Here is a 10,209-nt window from a genome sequence, read left to right on the forward strand (position 1 = left end):
CTGAACTGCACACTTATAAATGCGTAAGATGGGGGACTTCCCTGGTGGTCCAGTAGTTGACTCTGAGCTTCCAGTGCAGTGGGTACGGGTCGCATCCCTGGTTGGGGAACTAAGATGCCACATGCGGCATGGCCAAAAAACAAAAACAAACAAACAGAAAAAGAAAAAAGTGTAGGGACTTCCCTGGTGGTGCAGTGGTTAAGAATCTGCCTGCCAATGCAGGGAACGTGGGTTCGAGCCCTGGTCTGGGAAGATCCCACATGCTGCGGAGCAACTAAGCCCGCGACCCACAGCTACTGAAACCCGCGCGCCTAGAGCCGGTGCTCCGCAACAAGAGAAGCCGCCGCAGTGAGAAGCCCGTGCACCACAACGAAGACTAGTCCTTGCTCGCCCCAACTAGAGAAAGCCCGCCTGCAGCAACAAGGAACCAATACAGCCAAAAATAAATAAATAAAAATTTAAAAAAGATAAGAGCGTAAATTATATATTTTTCCTACAATTTAAAATAAATAAATACATATGTACATACATAAACACATAATAAATCAATGAAATTCTTGATGCCCTGCTTGCCCTGGAGGTCAGCTCCTTCTTACAGGACATGACTCCTCCCATCTCCTGGGGTCTGACCACCCCGCTCAGTGCTGTATGAACATAAGATCAGATACTGTGTCCTGCAGTCTCTCCAATCCCTTCTTCCTGCTTCACTGCCCAATGCAGCCATCCTCAAGGTTCTTGGCTTTCAAAAACAATTGTGAAAAAACTCTATTCCCTGGGACATTTTTCAGTTGACATCTAAAATTACAGCATTTTGATCATTATAAAATGTAAAATTTTAATGGCAATGCATCTCTTCATTAGATGGATTAAGAGGGATTTTCCTATTTTTCTAGTAGACAAATGTCCTTGTTGCTGGAATGAGGTTGAGTATTAATTCTACTCTTATTTTTCCTTTTCATTAATAGTGCTGAGACTCTGTAAGTTTCCTGGGGCTGGTGTAACGAATGACTACAAACTCGGTGGCTTAAAACAACAGAAATTTATTCTCCTCCAGTTCCGGAGGCCAGAAATTAAACATCAGTATCACTGGGCTGAAATCAAGGTGTCAGCTGGGCCACACTTGTTCTGCAGGCTCCGTTCCTTGCCTCTTCCAGCTTCTGGAAAGTGTTCCTTGGCTTGTGGCCACGTCACTCCAATCTGCAAGGCCAACATTTTCAGATCTCTCTCTGCTCTGCCTTTATAGTGCCTTCTCCTGTTTGTGTCAAGTCTTCCTTTGTCTTCCTTTTATAAGGACACATGTGGTTGTATTTAGAGCCCCCCTCGATATTCCAGGATAATCCCTCCATTTTAATCCTTAATTTGGGACTTCCCTGGAGGTCCAGTGGATAGGACCCAGCGCTTTCACTGTCATGGGCCCAGGTTCAATCCCTGGTCTGGGAGCTAAGATCCTGCAAGCCTCAGGGCATGGGGAAAAAAAATCCTTAATTTGATAACATCTGCAAAGACCCCTTTCCAAATAAGGTAACATTCACGGATTCCAGAGATTAGGACATGGATATCTTTGCGGGGAGCCATTTTCAGCCTACCACAGAAAATGTGTTCACTGAACAAGTATTTATTGAACACCTACTGTGTGCCAGGCATTTGTCTAGGCACTGAGGATACAGCTATGAACAGAACAGAGATCCATAGCCTCCTGGAGCTGACGTCCTAAGGCTGTACTCACTGTCTAAAAATGGTAGCTACAGGCCCTGAGTGGCTATTGAGCGCTTGAGATGTGCTGCGCTTGAGAAGTGATATAATGGGTTAAATCGGATATGTTATTAAAGTTAAATTCACTCGTTTCTTTTTATTTTTTTTTTATTTTTCTCTTTTTTTTTTTCCTTTTTATTTTTTAATGTAGCTAGGAGAGTATTTAGAATTACATGTGTAGCTTGTATTCTATTTCTATTGGACAGCACTGTCCTAAGGGGAGGGAGAAGATTATGGACAATTAACACAGTAAATAAGTATATTATATGGAATGATTGGAAGTGAAAGCTTCTATGGAAAAAAAAAGATCAGGGTAGGGGAGTGTTTCCTATGGCTGCTGTAACAAATTACCACAAACTTAGTGGCTTAAAAAAACACCCATTTATTACCTGTTGCAGTTCTAAAGGTCAGATGTCCAAAATGTGTCTTAGGGTCTAAAATCAAAGGCTGAACTTGAGTGGACCTAGAGATTATCATATTAAGTGAAGTAAGTCAGACAGAGAAAGACAAATGTCATGTGGTATCACTTATATGTGGAATCCCTTCCCCCCAAAAAGATACAAATGAACTTATTTACAAAACAGAAAGAGACTCACAGACATAGAAAACAAACTAATGGTTACCAAAAGGGATAGCAGAGGTAGGGAGGGAGGGAGAGATAAATTAGGAGTTTGGGATTAATATATATACACTACTATACATAAAATAGGTAAACAACAAGGACCTACTGTATAGCACAGGGAACTATACTCAATATTTTGTAATAACCTATAATGGAAAGGAATCTGAAAAAGAATATATATATACATAACTGAATCACTTTGCTGTACACTTGAAACTAACACAACATTGTAAATTAACTATACTTTAATTAAAAAAAAACAAAATCGAAAGCTGAGTTCCTTTTGGAGGTTCCAGGGGAAAATCCATTCCTTGTCTTTTTCAGCTTCTAGAGGATGCCTACATTGTTTGGCTCCTGGACACATCACTCCGACCTCTGCTTGCATCATCACATCTCTTCCTCTGAATCTGACCCCACTGCCTCCCTCTAATAAGGACCCTGGGGATTACATCGGGCCCACCTGAATCCATCACAAGACCCTTAATTTTTTTTTTTTTTGGCCGCACCCCACGGTATGCGGAACTTCCCCCACCAGGGATCGAACCCCCAGCCCCCACAGTGGAAGCGCGGAGTCTTAACCCCTGGACCACCAGAGAAGTCCAAGATCCTTAATTTAATCACATCTGTAAAGTCCCTTTTACCACTTAAGGTAACATATTCACAGAGTATGGAGATTAGGGGGTGAACATCTTGGGGGGGCATTATTCTGTTTACCACAGAAAGGGCAAGCCAGAGAAGCTGTGGTTTTAGACAGGGGTGTCTGGAAGAGAGCCTCACTGAGAAGGTGACATCTGCCTAAAGATCTGAAGGAAGGGAGGGAAGGAGCAGTGTGGATATCCGGGAATGGCATTCCAGGAAGCAGGGACAGCCAATGCAAAGGCTCAGAGGTCTTCCCTCAGACCCGTTTCCTTTTCCTGGGAGCCCCTCCTTCTTGCTGCCTCTAGTCTAAACTACAGGGGTCAGAAGTTGGTGCTGCCCTAGGTGCTTCCCGAATCTTGCTTGCGGAGCAGAAGGGTCTGAGACTCTAATCATCACTGGCCTCTTGCACAATCTCTATTGCCCATGGTTCCTCAAAGGGCAACTTGGCCTGTGGGGAGAGGCAGGAGCCTGGGTCAGAAAGGCAACAGATCCAGCCCTCCCCTCCACCCGCAGTCCAGAGGGGCGATCACCTGGGCTTCGGTGGGGCTCTGTCTATGCAGCGTCCGCCTGCGGTGCCACTGGCGCAGGGAGGCCCGGGCCTCAGAGCTGAGCCCCTGGGGCGCGCGGCCCGTGTCGGGCTGGTAGTGGGCAATGTGGTACAGGGCCCCAAACCACGTGGTCAGGTAGTACCCGGCTAGGGGCAAGAAGGGGAGGTCAGCGCAGCCCCCTCAGGTTCCCTGGCCGCCTGCAGGCTCCCTGCAGGTTGACCGCCTTCCCTCCCGCTGCAGGCGGGCGGCCTAGGGCGCCCCCTCTTGGGTCCCGGCGTTCTGGGGCTGGGGCGTCACCCTCTCCCCGTAGCTCGTCCGGATCCAAGAGCTCCATGAGAAACTCCACGTCAAGCTGAGTCTCCCCAATGTCCGGACTCCAGATTAGTTCCTCTGTTAGCGCTGGCAGGAAGGCGTCGGCCCCCAGGGGCTCTAGGGGAGCCGGAGGACAGGCTCTGGGGTGGACGGGGCGTGCAGGCACCTTCCATCCGATCCCCAGGACCGCAAGTGCTGGCTGCCCTTCCACTTTGCCGGGCATGCAAACGCCCGTTACTAGATTCCCGCGGCCCGCGTAGACGCCTCCTGCTAGAGCATGCCATCTTCCCCTCGACGTGTGCACGGGAGCCTTCTACCTGGCTCCTGTAACCCTCAAGCCACTCCACATTCAGGTAGACTCAAGACTCCTCCTTTACCTTGGTTTTCGTCCCGAGCCAGGCCCTCGTAGACGTCACTGCACACCGCCAGCAGGAGCGACACCTTGCGGCGTGGGGCGCAGGCTGAGTGGAGGCGCGCCAGGCGCGCGTGGATGCGGCTTCGCAGGGCGGGGACGGGGCCCCGCCTCTCATGCCCCGCCCCCTGAGCTCCCGGAGGCCCCGCCTCCGCCCGCAGGGCTATCTGTCGCCGCCGCAGTTGCCGCAGAGCTGGGGCGCGGAGCGTGCGGAGTCGAGTCCACAGGGCCGGCTTCAGAGGCGCCAGCACCGCCCGGCACAGGGCCGCCTCCACCGCGGGGCCTGCAGGGGTTGAGATGGGTGAAGGAAGGGTCGCCAGGCTGACCTATGCCTACCCTCTCTCTCCAGCGACCCATCCTCGCCAACCGCAACACCTTCCTAGCCTGTGGCCACCCACTTGTGTAGATTTAGGTGTGAGCACGTGTGGAAGGAGCCTGGGTGTGAACGAGCACGTGGGAGAGAGAGTATGGCTGTCACACGTGTGTGAGATGGAGCAGTGGTGAACAGAATAGGTATTATTACATGTAGGAAAGGGCGTGTGAGTAGAAAAGGAAACAGGTATGCACACAGATGGAGATAAGGAAGTTGGGTGTGAACACCTATGTAGGGCCAAGAGATGGCAAACGTGAACCTGTGCGGGTTGGGAGAGTGGCCCTAAGTTCCCTCTCAGCCCTCCTCATTACCTAGATCCTCGTCCTTCTGGGGGGCCCCGGGAGCCCTGCTCTCAAAGACAGCCCTGACATCGGGGTCCTTTGCTAAGTGATCTTGGAGGTCAGCAAGGAGGTGCCGCATATCCTGAAGCAGCTCTGTGGCCGGGTCCCCAGGCCTGTGGGGACCTTCAGCCTCTGAGGTGAGGCGCACCCGAAAGCCCCGGAACTGCCTGGCCACGTAGCTGCTCCGGGCCCTGGCTAGAGCCCGGATGTGACGCGTGAGCGCATCCTCAGCTCCCTCTTCTTCATCTTTGTAGTCATCCTCCTTCTTCTCTTCCACCAGGCTGGCCAGAGCTGGCCTAGGATGGTGTACTTCTGGGCTGAGTGGGCCTTCCACCCAGGAGACCTGGTGAGGGGCTGGGGTCCTGGGGGCTGATGGGGAGAGAGGGTTGAGTTCCACAAAACAGTGGCGGCAGCTCCTTCATCCCTCCGGGGCCCAGGGCCCTGCTCATCTAACCTGGACCATGTCTCTCGGCAGTCTCTGGAGTTGTCTCTGGGGGCGTCTGCTCCATCTCCCACCCTCTGTGGGTCTCCAGGTAGAGCTTGTTCACCACAAAGAACACCCTCCCTGAGGTGTTGAGTTGGATGCTGCCAATCTGCAGAGGATCTGGGGGCCAGCAGAAGTGAGGTGTCCCAGGTGTCCAAGGGGCCAGCCTTAGTGTCCAGCTTCGTTACTGGAAGAACTGAGGCTTGGTCCCTGGCACCTCCTCATTCGGGCCCAGGAGTCGAGCACCCCCCCCCCACCTTTCTCAAACCCCAGCCTTATCTTCCCTCGAACCCTGTAGTTTGGTCCCTCAAGTACCATCCTCCTGGACTAAGGAGGTGGAAAGGTGGCCTCTTCCTCCATTAGAGAATCATGCCTCACCTGTGTTTTGGTCTCCAGGCCCTAGAGTGGGAGGGGGCAAGAGCAGTGTTCTGGGCAAAACATCCCTGAGAAAAAATGAGGAGTCACAGTATGGGTGAGGTATCATAGGGAAGGATCCCCCTTAGCCCTTTTGAAAGGTGACCTGTACCTGCTGGCTGATAGGAAGGCCAGGAGATGGGGCAGGTCTGACATGCAGAGGTTAGAGGACTCCAGAGACACACCTGCAGGGAGAGGGCAAGGAGGAACAAGTTAGAAAACTCGAGGGGTAGCAGCCTTCTTTTCCCTGGGACTCTCTCTTCCCCAGTCCTGCAGGTCCCCCAAGAACCTTCAGAACAAGGAAATTTCTACCCTTGCAGTCCCTATCTTTTCCTGTGACTTTAGGCTTGCATTCCGCTTATGCCACCAAATAGGATTCATTCATTAGACAAATATTTATTGAGCACCTATTCATTTTCAGGCACTAGGGATACAGTTGTCAAAAGGCAGATACATTCTCTGTCTTCCTGTAGTTTACCTTTTAGTGGAGGGAGACAAAAACGAATGAGTAAACAAATAAAGATAAGTGTATAATGTATTGAGTGCTATGAATGAAATGGAGTGATTGAAAGTGACCAGGGCTCTCATTAGCTGTGGTGGCCAAGGAAGATTACATTTCTACAGAGGCCTAAACGATGGAGACTAAACTAACCATTCAAGGAAGGGCATTCATGCAGGAAAAACAAATACAAAGGCCCTGAAGTTGGGACACATTTAGCATGCTCAAGAAACAGGGAAAACAGTGTGTCTAGAGTAGAGAGAATGAAGGGCTGTAGATGGAGAGGTGGGCAGGAGCTAATCATTCATCACCTTATAGGCCATGATGGGCTGTAAGGAGTTTAATGTTTATCTAAAGATGTTGCATGTCCTTTGCAGGGTTTAGGGCAGGAATGTATAACATCTGATTGATGTTTGAAAATATCACTCTGGCTGCCGTGTTCAGAATGGAAGAAAAGGGTGGGAGCAGGAAGACCAGAGAGGAGGCTACTGAAATTGTCTGGGCAAGAGGTGATGGTGGCTAGGATTAGGGTGATGGAGGTAGAGAGCATTGGGGAGATTCAGGAGATATTTTAGAATTAAAACTGACCAATCTTGGTGATAAATTTGCTGTGGACTGCAAACTTGGGGGTATAGGCTCCTCACCTCCAGGAAGCTTCAGGATCTGGTAGGTGTTGATTTCCCCTGGTGAAGGTCCTGTCCTCAACACAAGGACCTGTCTGGGATCATGTCCTATGACCAGGAAACTCTGGGGGAATGGAGGCAAAGTTCAGCTTGAAGAGGATTTGTGCCTGCCTAGCATCCATTGCCCTCATTTTGGGTTCCACACCTCAAATTTCCTTTAGAAAACTCTCTACTCCACTCTCTACTCTAGGTCCTGTGGGTGACTAACTCTCCGTCAAGCTCTAGGGGTGGGTCCATGACCTGACCTGGCCAATAGGATTGACAGTGTTCTCTGACCACTGTGATTGGTTCAGAGATGGGCACGTGCACCAAGCTCAGCCAATGGAAATCTTCCACAGGATTTTTGCTGGAGCTCTTTGGAAAGAGGCCTCTTTTTACACGGAGGTTGCTAAGCTGGCGAGATGTGGCCCTGAGCTGGGGCCAGCCATCTCTCTAACTACAAAGAGAAAGCCTCCCTGAGGAGGAAACTGTGGTATACCTGTTAGTTGCTTTATCCAGATCTATTCCCTATTCCTTGCAGAACTCCAGCTTTATTCAGGGCATTAATAGGCCCAGCCATAGAAGATGGATAATGAGTGATGTAGGCAGTGGTTCTCACCTCTGTATAACTCCCAGGTGAGCTTTTAAAAATGTTGCTACCTGGGCCTTATCTGTATATTCTGAATCAATTGTGAAGGCTTTTGTTTTTCCTAGTAAAAGAAAACAATGCAACTGGTGCCTCCTTTCTTCCTTCCTCCTGCCTGGAATGCACACATGTGCTTGGGTCCGGGGCAGCCACTGGATGACCATGAGGGAAGTCCAGGAGAATTGCAGAGAAGATGGCCTTGATGTCACCCGAGGAGCAGAACTGGAGCCTGCAGCTACCTTTCTGGTTATGTTAGAAAGATAAATGCCTATTTATCTAAGCTATTACAGAACAAGTGTTTACTTGCATCCCCAAATATTTAGAATTCCCTGCAGTTTAAAGCAAAGCCAAGGGAATTCCCTGGCGGTCCAGTGGTTAGGATTCTGCGCTTTCACTGCTGAGGGCCCAGGTTCAACGCCTGGCCAGGGAACTAAGACCCTACAAGCCTTGTGGCAAAACAAAAAAAAGGGAAAAACAGAAAAACCAAGCCAAGAAGTGGAATGAAGAGAAATGTATACATTGTCTGATGTTCAGGATCCAGACATTCCTGAAATTACTTTTACTTCTGGGCTTTTCAGTCATTTGAATCAATAAGTAGCCTTTCAGTTTGCCTGGTCTGTGCTGTGGTTGTCACTAGCAACCAGCAGGGTCTGAACTGATTCAGAGTGTCATGGGGAGGGTCAGAGAGGGTCCCCGGCTGTGAGCACTTACCCCTGGTGGCCACAGCTCCAGAAGGGCTTTTGCATCCTGGGCATCCAGCTCTGGGATCTGCCACACCCCCCATGTCCTCTGAAGGCGAAGGAGTGGTTCTGGGGTCCCAAGGACTCTTAAGGGGGTCTCACCTGCTCCATTCGCCTGTGATGGGATTAGTCTGGGACACGCAGGGACCAGGAGACCAGGGGACAGAGGAAGGCAGTTGGACACTGAGATGGGGTCAAAGGTACAGGAAGGGGAAGCCCAGGGGCAAAGGGTCAGAGATGGGGTTCTGGGTCCTGTGGCGGGTGGGAACTGGATGGAAGGGGCTTCTGAATCCAGGGGCAGGAGCTGGAGACAGCCCCAGCAGCCCTCACCTCTGCCCATCGGTGGGGCCTGCTGAGGCCTTGTCCTCTGGCTGTACCATCATCCTCAGGTTGCAGAAGGCCAGTGAGCCATGGTCTGGCCTCTGGCAGGGAGAAAGATAAGTCTATTTACAACCCGCATGGCAGAGACCTTGACCAATCAGAATGGACTTGAGACCCGTTGCTGTGCCAGGTATTAATTCTTTATTTGCTGGATGGTGGGGCGATCTGGGGATCCCAGGAGTCTTGAGTCTTGACGTAGTGGGGGAGGAAGATGACTCAAATTGATAGCTATTTACCAAGGGGTAGGGTAATATTTCAGATTATAACATCCGGTGCAGCCTTATGAATGTGGACCAGCTAACTAACAACCTTGTCAAAATACAGTGCCCGGAAAAGGGCTCTGCCCACAGCAGGCACTCTGTAACTGTGACAAATGTTATACCACATTTCCTCTCCCTCCCTTCCCAGACCACAGAGGAGCCCTCAGATATTTTCTCCCAACGTTTTATTATGAGAGATTTAAAACATTCAGAAAAGCTGAAATAATTTTACAGGGAACATCCACATACCCGCTACCTAGATTTTACTATTATTCTTTTTGCTTTATCACACATCTGTCCCTCTATCCATCGGACCCCAACCCTCTAACCAGGTAGAGAGTCCTACAGTGGGTTATCAGTTAAGGTGGGCATTCTAAAATATTTTCCCTACAGCAGTCCCAGGAGTAGGAGTCCTAGGTCCATCCATGCATCCATCCATCCATCTGTGCACCCATCCATCCAACAAATATTTATTGAGTACAGGCCCAGAGTAGGGTAAAAGGGTGCCTGAGGAAGAGGGTGATGGGCAGAATAGGCCCCTGCTCCCAGGGGCTTCCATTCTTCTTGGGGTGGGTACAGGGGATGGAAAATAAACAGCTAAACAAATCAATCAGCCCACTGACCAGAAGCCCAGGGTATTAGGAAGTGGGGGACAGAGAGCAGGTGCCCTGGCCAGGGGAGAGCAGTCAGGAGGGGTGGGGGGAGGGAGACAGATGCTTGCCTGGGTCCCATGAGAAGGGGAGAAGGAGATGGGTGGTGCTGGGCAGGATGCGATGGCGGCAGCTGCCTGATACCTCAGGGAGGCAGTGGGTCAGTGGCGGGGTGATGATGCCAGCTGCTCAGTCCCTGGGGACCCCTACCTGTTCTCCGAGGGGAGGCCTGGAGTAGCAGGAAGTGAAAGTGTTCCTCGCAGAGAGAGGAAGCTGAGTGGGCAGGGGGAAGAGGCGGGGCTGGGGGTATTTGAAATCGACCCTCCTCCCTCTTTCCGGGGGCTCGGGCCTTAGGTGACCGGGCTCTGGAGGAAGGGACCCTGGCAGTCTGGGAGTCCAGGGGTAAGAACCATGAGGCTCCCACGGCCCCAGGAGTCCCCTCTCGGCACCCTTCGGCACCCTTCACCCTTTCTC

At 50.8% G+C, this 10,209-nt stretch overlaps 1 protein-coding gene across 6 annotated transcripts; it reads right to left on the reverse strand.

Moving 5' to 3' along the window:
- Positions 1–1,020: 1,020 nt before the first annotated feature.
- RINL (Ras and Rab interactor like) lies at positions 1,021–10,205 on the reverse strand. Of its 6 annotated transcripts, XM_027079478.1 has the most exons (14): positions 9,946–10,205; positions 8,775–8,866; positions 8,416–8,575; positions 7,041–7,143; positions 6,010–6,082; positions 5,862–5,926; positions 5,454–5,603; positions 4,970–5,368; positions 4,251–4,568; positions 3,859–3,990; positions 3,544–3,707; positions 3,414–3,461; positions 2,142–2,215; positions 1,021–1,197 (listed from the first exon to the last, which is right to left on the reverse strand). In XM_027079478.1, the coding sequence occupies exons 2-13, from the start codon at positions 8,825–8,827 to the stop codon at positions 2,180–2,182; spliced, it is 1,701 nt and encodes a 566-aa protein (XP_026935279.1). In that variant the 5' UTR covers positions 8,828–8,866; positions 9,946–10,205; the 3' UTR covers positions 1,021–1,197; positions 2,142–2,179. The 6 variants fall into 6 exon arrangements, with proteins under 6 accessions (XP_026935279.1, XP_026935281.1, XP_026935276.1 ...); XM_027079480.1 differs by lacking the exons at positions 8,775–8,866; positions 9,946–10,205 and adding an exon at positions 7,678–7,947 and having other exon boundaries at positions 8,416–8,511; XM_027079475.1 differs by having other exon boundaries at positions 8,416–10,205.
- Between the last annotated feature and the right edge of the window lie 4 nt (positions 10,206–10,209).

Source organism: Aethalodelphis obliquidens, unplaced genomic scaffold (assembly GCF_003676395.1).
Source record: "Aethalodelphis obliquidens isolate GAN/ISIS:26980383/991018 unplaced genomic scaffold, ASM367639v1 scaffold43, whole genome shotgun sequence".
Classification (NCBI taxonomy): domain Eukaryota; kingdom Metazoa; phylum Chordata; class Mammalia; order Artiodactyla; family Delphinidae; genus Aethalodelphis; species Aethalodelphis obliquidens.